The sequence below is a fragment of the Lygodium microphyllum genome, chromosome 30 (genome assembly GCF_053477565.2).
Source record: "Lygodium microphyllum isolate KBCC chromosome 30, Lygodium_microphyllum_v1.1.10, whole genome shotgun sequence".
Taxonomy (NCBI): domain Eukaryota; kingdom Viridiplantae; phylum Streptophyta; class Polypodiopsida; order Schizaeales; family Lygodiaceae; genus Lygodium; species Lygodium microphyllum.
In genome coordinates this window covers 83,146,523-83,165,822 of record NC_141164.1, presented here as the reverse complement: position 1 = coordinate 83,165,822, position 19,300 = coordinate 83,146,523, and the positions used below count along the sequence as shown (strand labels likewise).

Genomic DNA, 19,300 nt, shown 5'->3' with positions numbered 1-19,300 from the left:
TATTACAACAGCTGCACAATGAATAGTCCAGCAGTCACAAATGTACATGCAAACAGATAAGATGGCATGGAAGGACTATATATTCTTGTCCATACAACACGCTTAACCAAGGAAATAGGAAATTTGGGTGTTTTACAAATTAAGCAGGGCATCTTCCCAACACCAATAATGTCTTAGAATCTTCTGAGACACTCTCAATCCTTGTGATTAATGTTGAGAGTCAAGATGTAACCATGTAAAGCAATACTTTTATGCATGTACTGCATTCTTCTCTTTCACAAAAGTGAATAACTCAACCCCCTGTTCCCTCTTCCATAGCTTTTCGAACCTTTGTTCGAATTCCCACTTTTGTGTTCCTGCATTAACTTTGTCAACTGCCACATTCCACTCCTCATCCCAACATAGTACAGGCATATAGGAAAACGAGCTCAATTTCTTTTCCTGAGAATAATTAGAGTCTGTTTAAAGGCCCATCTTCTGGGGAGTCAATGAGAGAGTATGATTCCCTAGCCTTCAGGAGAGCCAGAATCTAGTCTAATCAATTAGAGTCTGTTTAAAGGCCCATATTCTGGCCAGTCAATGAGAGAGTGTGATTCCCTAGCCTCCAGGAGAGCCAGAATCTAGTCTAATCAAATAAGGTAGCATACTTCTGCCAGCAAGGAAAACCCAAATTCACAGAAAGAGCACAAGAGAACCTAGAATAGGATCTACATGCAAAATGTATAAAGTGACGATCCCTTTCATAGCTGCTACTCGATAGATGGCTAAACATGACAAAGATTTGCACGATAGCTAGCACTGCAATAGAGCTCCCACCATAGACCTCCAAAAGTTTGTTTCTATTCTGATAAAAATTCCAACAACTTTCAAAGCTTGTTTCCACCAGCAATCATTCTTCCTCAAGCTCTATGCCTGATTAGAATGCCTTGTAAACAAGGGTGAAGAAATGAGCATTCTGTAAGCCGAAGTGTGGCATTATACCTACTCTTAATGTTTTCTATGGTCCACAGAGCACCTAGCCCTGAACAGGACTTTCAGTTGTAACTAGGATGAATCCTAGTTTCTCCTGACTTACACGGAAGGATGCATGTACAGAAATTTTAGGTGAACCCAAAACCTGAAATGAAGGGTCTTCAAATTGCAAATAGGAATTACGATTTCCCCATTACATCAAATCTGCATAACATATTATCGTTTAAGACTCATACGTATTAGTTTTCTGTGTCTGTAGGAGAACATGTTTCTATCTGTACACAGTAACATCATAAGGTCACTTTGTACAGATATCACATCCAGAGGAGAAACTTTGATACCACCAGGCTGATAGCTATCATATAAAGATTAATTTTCATTGGGAGCTGTATGGTTGGGATTTTTGCTGATGGGACAAAAACTGGCAAAATGCAGCATTGCCTTGTCTCAATGTTCAAGATGCTCGCGTTTCAGAGACTACCCCACACCTCCTTGGTCTTGCCTGGCCATTACAGCTTTTTTGGGTCGATTTTCTCAGCAATTGCATGCCCAATTTATTGTGCAGAGATTTGGCAGATTAGTGTCTTGGCTATTTCAGTATACCAAATTCTTTACTTGGGTCAGATTTTGGAATCTATGGATGGCGATTCTTCCGGTTACTTGGCAGATTATTTTCTTGGCTACTTCAGTATACCAAATTCTTTACTTGGGTCAGATTTTGGAATCTATGGATGGCGATTTTTCCGGTTACTTGGCAGATTTTTGTCTTGGCTACTTCAGTATACCAAATTCTTCACTTGAGTCAGATTTTGGAATCTATGGATGATTGGAATCAAAGGTTATTTGCAAATCATTTCAGCCTTACAGTTACTTTTGCATTCGCTGCAAAGCTTTGTGTGAAAAGAAATACACACTTAACTGCCTCCATTCCTCAAGAGCACTTTACTACCGCCATTCCTCAAGAGCAGTTTGAGAAGGAAAATGGTGTATAGCCAATATTTCCCAAGTGAAGAGCTCCTGTTGCACCTCCCTAAGAGAATAGACTGCTCTTTTAAATGTAATTCCTCGCTCAAGAATCATCGTAGACACCATCTTCTGAGTTGTAGCAAGCCCAAAACTAATTTGCATGACTAAAAGGGTTTTCTGAAGTATTTTGTAGCAGCAAATTTGTGTCACATCTGGGTAATAGACACTAGCCTGGAACATATCCAGTGGCAGTGTCTTGTAGGCTCAGTACAAGAATGGGGTCAAAAGTAATAATCATTAGTCATCATAATGTTTTGAACGAATTAAAACTGGTTGTTCCACCAACCTCTCCACACCTATATTCTGGTTTTAAGTTTCATGCCTCAAAGGATGATGAATCCAGTTTAGATGGACGTTAGTAGCATTGGTCATAGTGGTCATGAATTGACTTAGTGTGAATGCACTAAGGGCACTTCAAAGTTCAGGGTTAGGGCAGTTGAGTCCTATTTATAGGACTCAAGTCCCTATTGTGCATTATCTTTTGGGCGACCACCATTTTGGACTCTTGGCCAGTTGGCCACGCATCCATATACTGCAATGGTGTGGGCTGGTGGTATGGAACACCAACCCTTGGATCTGATCGTGACTGAGAATGCTGCTAGCTCCCAAGACTGGGGGTGAGCCCGTTTGGCTCTATGGTTAGGAGGTGAGTCTAATCAATGCCTTTTATTTGTGGATATGGCTTGATTCATGTCTCATGTGCACATTGGATGTGAGGGGGCTGTTTCATTGGTATCCGAGTGTCAACCTGCAATCGGGCACAAGATCCAATGAAGTGCACAAAACCACTTTTGCTCACAACAGTGACGGTTCATGTCTGACAAGTACGCTTCTATCTTGTTTAGGGTGGTATGAGAAACTGGTAGTGGGAGCAGCATGCATGGGAAGCACGTGTTGTGGGTGGTCACTGGTGGGTACGACAAGGTACACTTCTTGTTCAATACACTCGTGCTGGCATTTTTGTGTTGGGGGTGATGCATGTGCAGGGGAGTTTTTAATTATGTTTTGCTCACAACCACGATGGTTCATGTCTGACAAGTACGCTTTTATCTCGTTTAGGGTGGTATGAGACTCTGCTAGTGGAAGCAGCATGCATGGAAAGCACGTGTTGTGGGTGGTCACTGGTAGGTACAACAAGATACACTTCTTGTTCAATACACTCGTCCTGGCATTTTTGTGTTGGGGGTGATGCATGTGCATGGGAGTTTTCAGTTATATTAATGAAGGAGCCCAAGAAGCTAGCACTCCAAGGCTATGGTAGACCGTCATTACTACCTAAAATGTAGACCTCCAAGGACATCAGAATTTCTAATTTGTTAGTTCACTTAACATTTGATGATAATGTTTTCCTGAATTGTAATGTTAATGTAACATTAAAGGTTACTGAGATTCCTAACATTAGTGGTAATGTTTTTCTTTTCTTACTCTAAAAGCTTCCAAAATCTTCTGATATCAAGGGGAGAGAAAGATCAAGCACAAATAAGTTGATGGTGCCACTGAGAGAGAAAGAGAGAGAGAGAGAGAGAGAGAGAGAGAGAGAGAGAGTATATTAACGTCTCTAAAAGGCCAATGTGGCCTATGAGACCAAAGCAGTACACACAATGATGGTGTGTTTCTCATCTGGAACGAGAAAAAGATGAAAAACATGCCTATAAGACTGAAAAAGAATGAAATAGTGTCCTATAAAAGGGAAACATGTCAGTGATCTGAAAGTGAGAGTAGCGAAAGGAAAACTCTCCATCAATGATATGTCTGTTCTCTAGGGAGATGTATCTCTGCATGGCTGAGGCGTCTCAGCATCTGTCTCCTGTGGCGCTCAATGATGGCTTTAATTTGTCTGTGGTGTGGATGTCTAGGCCTTCGTCCGGGTGGACGTGGGCGCCTAGACCGGCTAAGTGCCACTGCTCTATCCAAAGGGACACCTACAGAAGATGAGGTCCAATGATGATGTACTCCTGTAGGCTATGTGGCAGTAGTAGTGGTATCTGCCATACTCTGTCGTGTATTAGTGAAAAAGTCAGTGACTGCTCTCTGTCTATGTGAGCCGAGCTGTGGGGGCCTCCTACTCCGTAGAATTGTTGCTCTGCGCCTCTGGAGCTCCAAGAGGAAAAATCCCAAGCATCTCTGATCCTCAAACTGCATGATCCGTCTCAGGGGTCCAAAACCCTCTCGAAACAGACAGTGGTATCTACCTCATATGTCATAATATACAGTGCATCGGCAAATGTAGTGTCCCTCTGTCTCTGGCTCTCTGTCACAACAGACAGTGGTATCTACCTCGTATGTCATAATATACAGTGCATCGGCAAATGTAGTGTTCCTCTATCTCTGGCTCTCTGTCGCATAGTGGGCATATGCGTTCTTCTGTTTGTATACCCTCCCATCTGCCTGTCTCAATCCTCTGGTGGTGGGATTAGGTGCGCATCTGACCAATAACTGTGCGTAGTCCATGAGGCAGCTGTGTGTCCATGTAATTGGGTCGGGTGATGAAACCATCTTCAGATACCTTAAGGAAGTGGGTCTGGTAGTGTGCCATCCTCGTGCCATGGGGAGAGGGGGGTCGGATCCAGGTCTTCTCCGTATCTAACTTCAGTATGTCTGCTCTGATCACATGGTTTAGCTTTGATCGGCTTAGGTCAAGGGTAGGGCAATCCAAGCTATAGTCAAAGGGGGATAGTCTGTCAATCTGCAGCCCATGTAGACTCATCCATATACTCATCTGAGCATACCAACAGTGTTTGTCACTGTCTGCTGCTAGTTGTCTAGAAGAGGCCAGAGCTAGCAGTGGGTATCTATCTTGGGGGAGCTCCCATAGTCTATGTATGAAAGTCATTGCCTGGACCAAGGCCTTAGCCACCATGGGTGATGCTCCCAACTCAGCTCTGATAATCTCATGTGGGGTCGAGCTCTTCGCTCGTATCATGCATGAGATCATCATGACCAGTGGTCTTTCCATATGCTCCCATTCGTCGTAGTATTCCTTCTCTGGTCCATCATGGTCTCCCAAAGGCTGTCTCCTCGTGTGAAAGAGACTCGGACCCCAAATAGCTGCCCCATATAGGAGTGTGGGTGTAACCAAGGTGCCAAAAAGCCACAGTTTGGTGCACGGCTCATGAAATTGTATGTGAGCACATTGCCTCTCCAATGCACCTAAGGCTGCATATGCTTTTGCCAAACGAGCCTCTGATGTCTCTCTCCAAGAGAACTGTGGTCCCTTCAATGTGACCCCCAAATAGACATACTGCCTAACCATCTCCACTGGCTCTCCATCAAAAGTAAACTGGTGCTCAGCTCTTGTCACCCAAGCAGCTGAAGTGTTAAATACCATAACTTTAGTTTTCCCAAGGTTCACCTTAAGATCTCTATCTCTGCAAAAAGCTGATAATGCATCCAAGTGTCTATTTAGTCCCTCAGGTGAGTCAGATATAAGTACAATATCATCGGCATAAAGCAGTAATGGCATCAGCACTCCAGCAAAGCTGGCTCCGGCCCCACTAGTTCTATCCACATATTCTGAAATTTCATCTATATACAGCCCAAAAAGTGTCGGTGAAAGTGGACAGCCTTGTTTCACCACAATGGTGCTATTGACTGTATCTGAGATGCCCTCAGGTGTTCGTACTCTGCCTATCACTGTCTCATACAGGGCATAGATACTCCACTGTATCTCTACGGGCACATCAATGTTTTGCATTCTTCTCATGAGTCTAGCACGTGGCACTGTGTCAAAGGCCTTGCGAAAGTCCACAAAACAGCAATAGATCTTTTTCTTGAATGCCTTGCCTTCTTCAATGATTGCCCTCAACGCAAAGATATGGTCTAGAGTTGTATATCCCCTCCTGAAGCCAGCCTGGCCTTTTGACCTCAGGCCATGCATCTCGGCCCATTCACTCAATGCTTGTTCCACGATAGAGCCATATATCGATGCTCTATAGAACTCTCTGAGTGCATGCTGGTGTGTGGCTCCTTGTCTCTACTACTGGGTCCGTAAGAAGTGCTCTCTATGGCGACGTAGCTTCAACAAGAAGAGCCCAAGAAATCTCTGATCTAGGAAATCCATAGCCTTGGATAGTGGCCCAAATCTCTCTCTGAAGGAGCAATGGAAGCGCCCTCAAATCTCATAGTACACTGGACATTTGCATAAGTAGTGCTCCTCTATCTCTAGCTTAGCTAACAAAGCTGGCAAATCCTATCCTCCAAGGGGAGGGAGTGCGTGTCGTATCTACTTGTCTCAATCCGAAGCTTGTGTGAGGATATACACAACCCAATGGCACATTGTACACCATGAGACAGGTGTGCATCCATGTACCTTGAGTGGACAACAAAGCCATTGGGGGATATGAGTTGAAGATGCTTCTGGTGGAAAGCCATCTTTGTCCCCAGATACTCAGTAGTAGGTGTCACCCATATCTTGGCTGTGTGTATCCGAATAATGTCCATCCTGATGATGCGGTTCAGCTCCTCTCAATTGAGCTTCAAGTGGGGGCAATCCAAGCTGTACTGCAATGGTGGGAGGTGATTCATGTGTAATCCATGCAACTCTAGCCATGCCTCTGCCGTCCCAGCATACCAACACTAAGCATCCCCTTGTGATGCTAGTTGTTTGAATGACTCTAGTGTGAGCCAAGAGTATCTTTGTCTCAGCAAGGCCCAGAGCCTGTCTAGGAAAGTCACTCTCTAGAAGAGAACCTCTGCCACTATAGGTGGTGCTCCCATCTCTACTCTGATAATCTCATGCAATACACGGGGCTTAGTTCAAATCATCTGTGAAATCATTAATACTAGCCTCTAGGGGCCTCTCCATCTGCTCCTACCCCTCATATATCTCCTCTCCCCTAGGTAAAGGATGATTCTCTGTGGCTCTCTTCGTGTGGTAGAGGCTCAATCCCCATATGGAGGCTCCATACAAAAGTGCTACTATCACCAAAGTGTCAAAGATCCAAAGCTTCGTCTGACGCTCCTAAAATTGTATGCATGCGCACTAGCTCTCCATCGCCCCCAAAGCCACATAGCCTCATGTCAATCTATCCTCTAATGCTCTCCTCAATGTGTATCTCGGCCCTAAAAATGTAATTCCCAAGTAAATATATTTCTGGACCACCTCACCTATCTCCTCTCCATATGTGAAATGGGAACCTAATCACCAACTCCACTAGGAGGAAGTATAAACACCATAACCTTGGTTTTCCCAAGGTTCACTATGAGATCCCTACCCTGACAGAAGGCTTGTACTGCATCTAGGTGGTGCTGCAATCCCTCCAATGTGCTGGAGATGAGGACTATATCATCGGCATACAATATTATGGGTATCAATGACCCCCCTAGGCCAGCTCCCTCTCCTCCAAGTCCATAAATGTAGTCTAATATCTCATCAATATAAAGATTGAATAGAGTAGGTGGGAGTGGGCATCCCTATTTCACCCCAATGGTGTTGGTGATCTCCTCCAACAACCCTCCTAGTGCTTGTACTCATCCTGTAATAGATGCATGCAATGCTAATATCCCCCATCTCATCTCCATGCGGGCCTCCAGCTCCTATAGTCTCTACATGACCCTAGCACACGGTACTATGTCAAAGGCCTTACGAAAATCCATAAAGCAACCGTATATCCACCCCCACTGTGCCTTGCAAAGTGTTTGGATATAATCAAGAGTGGGGTAGCCCCTCCTAAACATTGCTTGTCCACATGCATGATGTTGGTGCTTCTCTGCCATAGTTAACCTAGAACAGGAAACGGGAACGGGAACGAAAACGGGACCCCCTGGAACGGGGGGAACGTCCAAGGTCGGGGAACTGGAACGGGGGGAACGGCACATGTCTTAAGTGCCCCAAATATGCCCTGCATGACCCAAATTGCCCCAAAGAATGTCCCTCTAATTGCCCTAATACCCGTCAATGCATGAAATTGACCCAAATGTCCCAAAATTGACTCGATTACCCCCATAGCTCCAAATTGCCTTGAATTGCCCCAATTATCCCAATTTCCCTTGAAATTAGACAATATAAATGGATGAATACCTTGGAATTGAGGATCGGCTGAAATTTGATTCTGATTCGCAAGAGTTCATAATGCATCAAATTTGAACTTTGCATGGACTCCTAATTAGCTTGTGGGTTGTCTTGACACTTTGAATCTTCAACCCGAGAGAGAGAGAGAGAGATTAGTGTGTGCACATTAGGCAATGGAGATGGGTGAATATGTGGTAGAAAGACTGTGACCCAAGCAAAAAAAAAAGCGGGAAAAAACGTCAATTTTCAGTCAACATGCCTAAATCTTTGCCTATTTGCTTGGCTCATACTCTAGTATCAATCCATAAAGCTTGGCTAGCACATGGCCAACCATGATGTCCTATAGTTTGTAGGAACCATGGGTTCTCTAGCTTTCAGGATTGGTACTATAGTATTAGCTAACAGTCCAACAAGGAAGCCTTCACTGAAGGCCCTGTTGAATAGGTGGGCTAGGAGTGCTAGGATGTCTCTAGCATGTGATATGTGCTCTACTACTAGTCCATCCTTGTCTTGGACTTAGCCGTTCTGGACTCTATCGATCGCATCATGAACCCTCGTTGTGCTGAAGAAGGTAGAGTGAAAGTACAATTAGATTTAAGTGTACCAACAATCTTTTGGTACACAAAGAATAAAATGTATTTATACTTAGGGCACGTAAGGGTGCTTCACATATGTGCAACTAAATAATATGTGTGTACTATACACGGAGGTGGAAAAAGGACCTTTATCCCAACAACCTCCCACTTAAAGGTCCAAAATGAACCTCTAACCAACTCCCACTTGTCGTATGCAATGCTCATACTGAGCTTTGCTTAGACTTTTAGTAAGAACATCTGCAGGGTTGTCCTGTGTTTTGATCTTGGTCAATGTGATTACACCATCTTCCAGAATTTGTCTGATAAAGTGATATCGCACATCTATATGCTTTGTGTGTGAATGATACATGGCATTCTTAGCCAGATACACAGCACTTTGGCTATCAAATCCCAATACTATAGTACCCATAAACATGGCAAGATCCTTTGCAAGTCTACTCAACCATATAGCTTCCTTAGAAGCTTCAGTAGCTGATATGTATTCAGCTTCAATGATACTCATTGCTACGATGTTCTGCAACCTAGAATACCAAGAAACGGCCCCACCAGCAACTGTAAAGACATACCCGCTAGTGGACCTACGAGTGTTCAAGTCACCTGCCATGTCTGCATCACAATAACCCTGCAAACTAAGTGCACCCTGCCATAGCAAATACACTTTCTTTGTATACCCTTTAGATATCGAAGAATACATTTGACAACTTCCCAATGTGGTTTGCCAGGATTTGACATAAATCTGCTCACAACTCCCACTGTATGAGCAATGTTTGGACGAGTAGCAACCATAGCATACATAAGAGAGCCACAAGTTGATGCATAAAGGACTCCCTTCATAGCATTGGCTTCCATGTCATCTTTTGGGCTGTTGGCTTTACTAAGCTTAAGATAAGGAGGTAAGGGTACCCCAAAAGGCTTAGCTTCAGCCATGTTAAATCTGTCCAGTACCTTTTCAATGTACTTTTCTTGAGATAAAATAGCAATTTTCGCATTCTATCCCTACGAATCCTCATGCCCAAATATGCTCCACATTCCCTAAATCTTTCATGGAGAAAGCTAATTACAGCTGATCTTTGAGAGCATCCAAACTAGTCTTTCTTTTCCCAACTAGCAACATATCATCCACATACAAAACAAGTATGATGGGGCTGCCATCTATATCCTTTTTCATGTACAAAAAAAGATTTGCATGGCTGCGGGTAAACCCATGAGAGAGCATAAAAGTGTCAAACTTTTTGTACCATTGCCGTGGTGCTTGGTTCAGCCCATACAAGCTGCGTTTTAATTTACACACCAACTGCTCCTTTCCAGGAACTACAAAGCCCTCATCCTGTTTCAAGTAGATTTCCTTATCAATGTCACCATGCAGAAAAGTTGTTTTCACATCCATTTGGTGCAGCTCTAAGTCCAAGACAGTAGTGAGAGCAAAAAGCACACGTAGAGTGGTTATCTTCACAACAGGTAAGAAGACCTCTTGGAACTCAATCCCTTCCATCTATGCATACCCTTTGGCAACCAATCTTGCCTTGTACTTGGTTTCCCATCAACTGTCTTTACTTTGTAAACCCATTTGTTTGGAAGAAGCTTCCTTCCTTTGGGCAATAACACAAGATCCCAAGTATCATTAGCATACAGAGATTTAATCTCTTCCTGCATAGCTAGCTCCCACTTACTGCTGAATTCGCATGACTTGGCCTCTTTGTATGTAAGAGGCTCACCCTCATCTATAAGCATCACATAATGCAAGGAGAGGTCATACCTATGTGGTTTCCTTCTTACGCGTATAGACCTGCATACCCAATGATCTACATTTTCAAGAATTGGGTCTACATCAGGAGGTATGTCATTTTCAGCATTTATTGACTGCTATAAGCCATTTTCAACATGTTGTTCATGTTGTACAGCACCTTCATTTTCATTACCAGCACCTACATTTTCATAACCAGCAAGTCTATCTTGCTGTCCATAACCTCCTTGTGCTCCTATTTGCTATCCATCATCATCTAGCTCAAAAATAGCCGGCTGATCATTAGTTTCAACCTGTGGTACAGCACCATGAGGCTCATCATCTAAAGTAATAGGTGGCTGCAAATTCTGAAATTTGACCTTTTTCATATCTTCATTAGAGGCTAAAGTACCTTTTAGCAATTTTGCCTCATTAAACACAACATTACGGCTGCGAATAATTTTCTTGAACTGAGGTAACCACATTCTGTAGCCAAATTCACCCTCATCACCATAGCCCAACAACAAGTAAACCCAAATCTTTCTGGAACAATCATCAATAAAGGAGACAAAATACGCAGCACCACCCAACAATTTCACGGGCATAATACGTACATCAGAATGCACCAAGTCCAAAACATTGGACTTACTAGAGACTCCAGAGTAAAAGAAACTTTTCATTTGCTTTCCAAACTAGCACTCATTACAAAAGTCAAGTTTAGAGCCTTTTCCATCAACCCACTTCAAAGAGGTAAGGACATCAAGTCCTTTTTGGCTCATATGGCCTAATCTCTTATGCCACAACTCCAAATGACAGACAATTTCAGCTATTGCAAGAAACTTGCCATTCAAAGCTTTACAGTGCAAACAATACAAAGTGCCCTTCTTGGTTCCTTTTGCAATCAACATGAAACCCTTTTTCACTTTCCACAAACCACCACCAAGCAGTGTAGTGTAACCATGCAAGTCAAGCTGACCAATAGATAGTAAACTCTTTTTGATGCCAAGTACATATCTGGCATCTTTCAACACAAGCTCTTGCCTATTATTTAAAGACAAGTGTACAGTGCCAATCCCATCAATGCTACAAGCATGGTTATTTCCAAGATACACCTTTTCATAATTGCATGCATTGAATATAGCAAAACACTCCAAGCAAGGAGTTACATGGAAAGAGGCACCAGAGTCTACAATCCAAGTCTGAGTGACGCCATCATCAACTGACAAAAGTGCATCAATCACATCAGCCTTGGTAATCTACATATCCTAATGTGACATACAAGGGCATCATAACCAATTGCACATAATATATCAGCATCTTTATCCGACAGCTCCTCTATGACTACGCTGGAGGCCACATTGGCTTTTTCCTTGCCTTTGGCTACCTCAGATATATATATCTTATCTTCTTTCTTATTTTTGTCTCCTGTATTCTTCTTTCTTTCTTGTTCCTTCTTGTAATACCTGCAATCGGGCTTCTTGTAGCCCTTCCGACCACAGTGATAGCAAGTAATGTCACTCCTTTCCTTTCCTTTGCTTTTGCTTCTGTTTCTCTGTCCATTACTTGCATTTTTCTTTTCATCCCTACCTCTTACATTATAAGCTGAGTTGTTGCCTTCTCTACAAAGACATACATCTAATTTCTTCATTTAAGATTAAACCCCTCACCCTAGTGAAGCTCAGGTGGACTTGCAGAGTGTTAGTAGAAAGAAATGGATGTTTGCAACACATAAAGTGGCTATCATTCATATCTTCAAGGAGGAAAAAGCAAAATGAAGGGAGAAAAGTAGCTCGCATCATCAATCAAGTCATGGAGCAGCTATCTATAGCATTGGGACCAAAATAGAGGGTTGGAAGGCCACGTTCTTGTGGAGTGGGATCTTGCCTAAGTAGTATTCTAAGTAGTCTAAGGTAATTGCATGTAGTGATCAAAGCAGGGTCGGGAGAAGAGGAGAATTCATCTACAAAGAGGACTATAGAGAGCTATTGCTAAGAGAAACCACCAAGGTCTCCCAAGCATCAGGTAGTGTCATGATCAAAGAGATCGCCCTCAACTTATCATCAAAATCCAAATTTGCATCCTTAAGGTGATTTAAAATGCTAGTAAATGCACTCAAGTGCTCAACTACAGGCTTTGACTCATCCAGTCGAATATTCACCAACTTGCACATTAGATACACCTAATTAACAGGTGTAGTGATCTCCTAGGTAGTTTTTGAGAAAAGACGCGGGATCTAGAGCATGGCAGTGACTATGGTGGATCGAAGATGAAGATTACGCTAATGATAACATAGACAAGACTAAATCTCTTACACAAGTAAATTAGGTTCCAAGATTGAGACTCGAACTCATAAACACAATCTTGTGTATAAGACTGACAATGACCAAGCCACTAACTGAAATGGTAAAGCATCATGATATTGCATTCATCATATGTGTGTAAAAGTAGCAGTCAAGTACAATGCTTTATAGTTGTTGAATGGGTAGCAATTTCCCTTTCTAAGGATATGGGATTCAATCTGTCTGCATGTCCTAAGCCTAAAACTGCCTCATACAAAGAGGCTACAATAGGTGTGATTGCAAATATCTCAACACCCCTCCTCAATCACAACCAGAAAGTACAAAGTGTGTAGAGGCTTTAGTAAAAGCAACACCTGCAAATGGGCACACCATAAATGGCAAAACACCAGAGGCTGTCGAAGAAAAGGCTAAGTGTGGGTACCACAAACATGATGGACATCCAGAGGCTATAACAAGGGCCTCACAAAGTGTACAGAGACTGTTGTACAAGGTTACATGAGAAGTTTACAAACTTATGTCAAAAGCATTAGAACTAGGCAATACAAGGCTGAAAAAAGTCTAGTAAAAATTTGGGTTAAGAACCGGCAGGCCCTTGCAATTTTCAACATTTCTTTTGCCATTATAGATATTCTTGTCCTTCTTGATGTAGTCCAACTTGCTCTTTTTGATCCTGTACTTGTTCTTCACTTTGCTTGCAGCTTTAGTGTCTTCATGGTTGATCTTCTTCTTCTTCTCCACCGCTTTGCTTGCATTGTTCTTTTGGTCATTTTCTTCATGGTCCTCTTTTTCTTGGTCTTCTTTGCTTGCATTAGTCTTCATGTCCCCCTCAAGCAAAGGTATCATGATGTCCAAGATAGCTGGAATGTCTTCAAAATCTTCAAATAAATTCATTGATTGCTCTTCAAAACAAGTAAATCCAACCATCTTTGCAAGTGGAATAAACAAGTCTTCCATGTAGTTGAAATGAGCAACGAGAGTAATGCTACTTTTCATGAGAAGCATCCACTTAAAAATCTTCATGATTGTCATCAGCATCAAATGAGTGAGATGAGACTAGTAGTGAGTTGATTCTTGAATGTGCTAACAAGCACAAGTGATGGAAGTGTCAAATCCCATTATGTAGTATCAAAAGATACTAGCTTGACTCTTGATGTTGTTACTTGATGTTTGATTTCTCTTGCTGATTTGAAGTAATGCTTTTCTAGGAACTGAGCAGGAACTCAGATCAGAGTTGCAGCAGCTTTGTTATGAAGTGGGAGAAGAGCTTGAGCTTGATGTTGAATGCTTGGTCTTCCAATCTTCAGAAATCTTCCAAAAATCTCCAAAGATCTCCAAGAACTTCCCCTCCTTGATGTGTGGCATTGACTAAATCAGATAATCAAGATGTCAATAGAGTGATCCCATTGGCAAGATTGAGAAAAAGAAGTGGTTTATGAGCTTGAAGCTCAAAGGCTATGGAGTCCCTATTCAGGATTCTGACAGACGACTGTTTTTTTAGTCTGCACAAGCTATAGAAGCAATCATTTAACAAGATATTGGAAGGGAAGGTGGCTTAGATAGTGGGATTTCAAAGCCCTATGGTTTCAAGATCAATCACGGCCAGCACAATCAACACGAGCTATACAACCAAAACGGAGCAAAAAACTGGCAACAAAGTCCACTTTCTAAAATACTGAGCTATAGAGTCCATAATGTCGGGGTTGCTTGTGCCAGGATGAAGCGCCTTCAGATTAGGAAGAGGTCTACAAAAGAAGGCTCGAAGAGATTTTGCCTAGAATGAGAGATTTGGAAACTCCAAGATAGGTGGCTCCAGGCTGGCTATGGTTGCCAAGCAATGCAAGATGAAACTGAAGTCTTGAGCTGGATGTGAGCTCGGCAGAGATGATCAGAGGTGAGAAGAGGCCGGAGAGGCAGTGCCATGCTCAGCTAAGCTCTGATACCATGAGAAAAGGCACGGGATCTAGAGCATGGCAGTGGCTATGGTGGATCAAAGATGAAGATTAAGCTCATGATGACATAGACAAGACTTGATCTGTTACACAAGTGAATTAGGTTCCAAGATTGAGACTTGGACTTATAAACACAATCTTGTGTATAAGACTGACAATGACCAAGACACTAACTGAAATGGTAAAGCATCATGATATTGCATTCATCATATGTGTATAAAAGTGGTAGTCAAGTACAATGCTTTATAGTTGTTGGATGTGTAGCAGTTTCCCTTTCTGTGCATATGGGATTCAGTCTGCCTGCATGTCCTCCGCCCAGAACTGCCTCATACAAAGAGGCTACAATAGGTGTGATTGGAAATATTTCAACAGTTTTCAGCTTCTCCCATATTGCATAACCTATATCTAAACCCTTAATGTCTATCAAAATATCATCAGTGACACCCATCTTAATGTAAGCCGCATCCTTTTTGTTAACTCTGGCCCAATCTGCATCAGACATTTGTGCATATTGGAAGAGGTTGCAGCCATTTTATCTCAAACACGAGTAAATGCCTTGGACTGCAGAAGCACAAGCTGAACCAGCAAATACACTGCTATCCTTCCTCAAACAGTAGTAAATCTCTGCTGTTTGTACATCAACCAGCCACCACACGGGCAAAAAACTGCAGAAATTTACCAAATTCTGCACAAAGTCCCAAAATTTCAGGTCCAACAGTGCATAAATGTCAGCCAATCTGACCCACCTGAGCAAAATTTTACCAATGCATGAAAAGCTCCGATTTTCTAGGGTCCAATGTTAGGACATTTTACTCAAAAGAACGAAACTCCAACAAATTTGGTAAAATCCCCAATTTGATTGAGGTCAACACACACAATGTCTGCAATTTCTGACCTGAATGTTGCTGCCAAGCATAGACGGGATTAAATCCAAGAAAAGCCCCAAATTTTTTGGGCCCGATTTTGCACAAGTCTGAGGCATGTGCTTCCACGCACGAACTACCATCATAGGGACAAAAGGGAAATTCAGAAATTAGAGAAATTTCTGATTTTTAAAAGAAGAGACGCGGGGGGGGGTTTCCGTTGACCTGTCACGTCACGCATCCTACCCACCGCCTGCTGCCGTCAGTCGCCATTCGCCCGCCACAAGTCATGCCTGACTATGCTGGTCGTTGGCGTGTTGTGTCAAGTGCTCGCATGCCTTGCAAGTCACGGCTGCTGGTCGTGCTAGCACCTGCCAATGTCCCATCGCCCGCTGCAGCCCAGTCACGTCACGCTTGCCACTGCCCCGTCACCTGCACGCCACGCTTGCTCGTGTATGTCTGCATGTGGCCCGGTCATGAGCTCGACCTGATCGCAAGTTGACTGTCACATGTCAATCAATGGTCTCGAGAAGCGCACACAATCTGTGTTCAAATACCAGTTGTTGGAGCTCAGCCAGAGGAGTGAGCAACAATTTGAGGAGTGAGTGACAGAGAGAGAGAGAGAGAGAGTGAGTGAAAGTACAATTAGATTCGAGTGTACCAACAATCTGTTGGTACACAAAGAATAATATGTATTTAAACTTGGCCTTTAGGGCACGTAAGGGTGCATTCACATAAACAACTAAATAATATACCTGTACTATACATGCAGGTCCTGGCACAATGAGATAGCATATGTATGCTACATGTCTAGGGAGGTGATGGGTGTATGGGCTCCGAGCTCCTGGAATGCTTTCCACACCTCCTTGCTATCCTATCCCAAGAATAGCTAGTAAAACTCATGATCCAATTTGGATAGAAATGCCCTTTTCTTTCGCCGCACTAGACGGCGAAAGATTGAGTGTGTCTAGCAATGTATAGGTTTCTCGTGCTTCACCTAGTTGGAGAGGAAGACAGGTTACCTTGCAATCCTTGTCATACCAACTATTCTATGGGACATTCTTGCTTGGGGGGTGGTATGGGTGCGTGTGTGGGGAAAATACGTAGTAGCTACGGTGTAAAGTGCTCCTGCAAGCTGTCATAAAATCCTCCATGTATATATGGAGATCCATCTCTTGCAAGCTCCAATAGAGATGATCTGAGTAAACACTCATTGTCAATCTAGTGAAGTGGTATTTGGGGATCTCGGGTGGCTGCTCACTCGAGGGATCACCTATGTCTATTAGGACTTCCCAATTTTGAGCAATGCCCATGTAATTTGTGTGGTGTGGACACTTTAATAATAAGTGTCACATTTGTGTGTGTATGTGTGTATATCTAGTGTCTTGACATTTAAAAGTAGTGACACTAGGAACTAGAGCAACTTAGATTAACTCTAAGCAATTGGTGGAGGCCTGGTTAGGACCTAACTTAGAATGTACCTCACTCTTTTCAGTTTAGTTCAGCAACTACACTCTACTCTCTTGCTTTAGCTAGCTCACTGTCACTGTCTCATTTCTCTCTTCTCCATAACTAGTGCCATTTTTTCACATCTGGTATTAGAGCAACTCCCGTGCGGATTCCGATCAGCCCACTATCACCAATGCCACTCCGCCCAAGTTCCTGCTGCCACCAACCTTTGTTTGTGCAAGGAAGGAGGCAACTATCGAGGACTCTGTAGCTGATGCTTTCAGCCAACCACCACCATCTAGCACCACCCAGCAGCAATCCTGCAAGCTTCGGTTCAATCGCTCTCTCTACCAACACTATCCTATAGCACCCAGTCCGCTCTACCAACTCCACTCGCCTAGAAACTTGCCAGCCTGCAACACTCAAAGCATCTCCAACACCCCATCGACACCCTACTATTCCGCCTACTCTGCTTGTCATTACACCTCCTATGCCGTCATCAATGCTATCTTGTGGCCAGCCAACACTGCCACCTGCCTCAAGTCCACCTCTCACAGTGCCGAAGTCGTGCCGACCTCACCAGCACCTTCAACCACAGGCACCGCCACCTACTTCCCTGTCGCCTGCATCGCAACATCCATGCCAACCAAAATCATCACCCCATTTGCATTGCACCCAGCCAACAGCTTGTCATACCCACTATCCGCTTTCTCTACGTCGCCCCCAACTAATGCCCACCACCTTTGGTCTGCCGCCTTGTGCCTAACATTCACCTCACGCTACTAGTTCCACCACCCAACCACCTACTCAAATGGGCCACCACCGAGTCAGCCCAAAGGTCCTGAGCACTATGCACGCTTTCCAAGGTGGCCAAAATTTAGGGCTTTTCATCAATTTCGCCTCCAACACACAAATTGACACCCAATAACCCGACATTACGCAATTTCATATCAATTTGCGCAAGAAATTTGGGTTTTTTTGTTCCCAAGACTCCACATGTATCATGAGGCAGATTCCAACTATTGTTCATTGTTGGCATGTATCCCAATGTGACATTTCTACAAAAATTCGAGCTATAAGGTATAACTTTCTTCAATTTCTTTGAATTTTGTGAAGAAATTTGGGACTTTTGCCCAATGTGCATTCCAAGGAAAAAAGCAAGTGGTACAAGAGTACTTAATTGCTATTACAATCAAATTGAGTAAAAAACTTTGGAAATTTTCAATAAATTTTGGTAATACTCTGCATTAAATTGTTGTAAACTGTACTTATTTGTAGGCTGAGTGCTGATTTGTGTGATATTGGGTGCATTTTGGGATATTTGTGATAGTTGGTGCTCCAAGGAGTACACTCTATACTTCAGCTATGAAGTTTTTGGTTGCTGATTTTTGTGCATAATTGACAACATGGCACGTCAAGGGCATAAAGATCAGAGCAACATCCTTGGTGTCCTCACTCAAGAGGACAAACTTGATGGCACAAACTACCTTGCGGAGTTTTATGGTCCATAACCTTCTTGTGGCTTGTGGGACTATGTCACAAGTGCAACAACTAAGAGGTCTTGCACCTTAGACACCTCAATGTAATGCTCAAGGACAAGTTGCTAGCGTTGTTGTTGTTGTTACCACCCCTCTCCCCCTCCTACCAAGAATCAAAGGAAGTGGGACTCGAAGGACGCACAAGCACTTTCATTGAATGCATTATCAATGAAAAGGGCAATTATTCTGCACATTCGGTCTTGTAGAACCTCAAAATCTGCTTGGGATGTACTTGAGCACATATTTGCAATACGCATTGAGACTAGGATATCCTATCTCCGCAGAGAGCTAGCCAATGTGAATATGGATAAGGATGATGCATGACAGATCACCTCACTCACATACAGAATTTGCGTGATCAGCTACTCAATGTTGATGAGGTCATTCAAGATGTTGAACTGGTAAACATCACACAAATCTCCTCCTAAGTCATATCTTGGTTTCCACACCTCTTTGATGTTGCCTTTTGAGGGGGAACAGCACCCTCTATGTGGAATTGGAGGGCCTCTTGTTGTATAAGAAATAGACTTGAAAGAATGTTGCATTGCATTCAAGTGATGTGGCTATGCTTTCCAAGTACAAAGGCGAAAGAAAACTCAAGCAAAATGTAAAAAATCAACAAAAGGCTGATGCTAGATAGCCATCAAATAAGACTATCCACGATACAAAAATGTCCAAGAAAAAGGAAAAATGTCATTATTGCAAAAAAACCAATTACTATATTGACGAATGCAAAAAGAGGATTGGCCAAAGAGAAGGTCTCTAGATTGGCTATCCAAGAGACATCAGCCAACAAGTCTACTAATGATGATGCTTCAACCCACTGAAGGAGAACTATGCATTTCTCACGTGCAGTGTTGATTCTTCAATGGCT

At 43.0% G+C, this 19,300-nt stretch overlaps 2 protein-coding genes across 3 annotated transcripts in view; both read right to left on the bottom strand.

Annotated features, from left to right (window-relative positions):
* The window catches only part of LOC148010054 (Zinc finger, C3HC4 type (RING finger) family protein), a 204,293-nt gene that overhangs the window by 120,012 nt on the left and 64,981 nt on the right, over positions 1-19,300 (bottom strand). The window lies entirely within an intron of this gene.
* Positions 1,189-10,096, bottom strand: LOC148010055 (uncharacterized). The gene is made up of 3 exons (XM_087672343.1): positions 9,892-10,096; positions 4,587-5,625; positions 1,189-1,327 (listed from the first exon to the last, which is right to left on the bottom strand). The coding sequence occupies exons 1-3, from the start codon at positions 10,094-10,096 to the stop codon at positions 1,189-1,191; spliced, it is 1,383 nt and encodes a 460-aa protein (XP_087528469.1).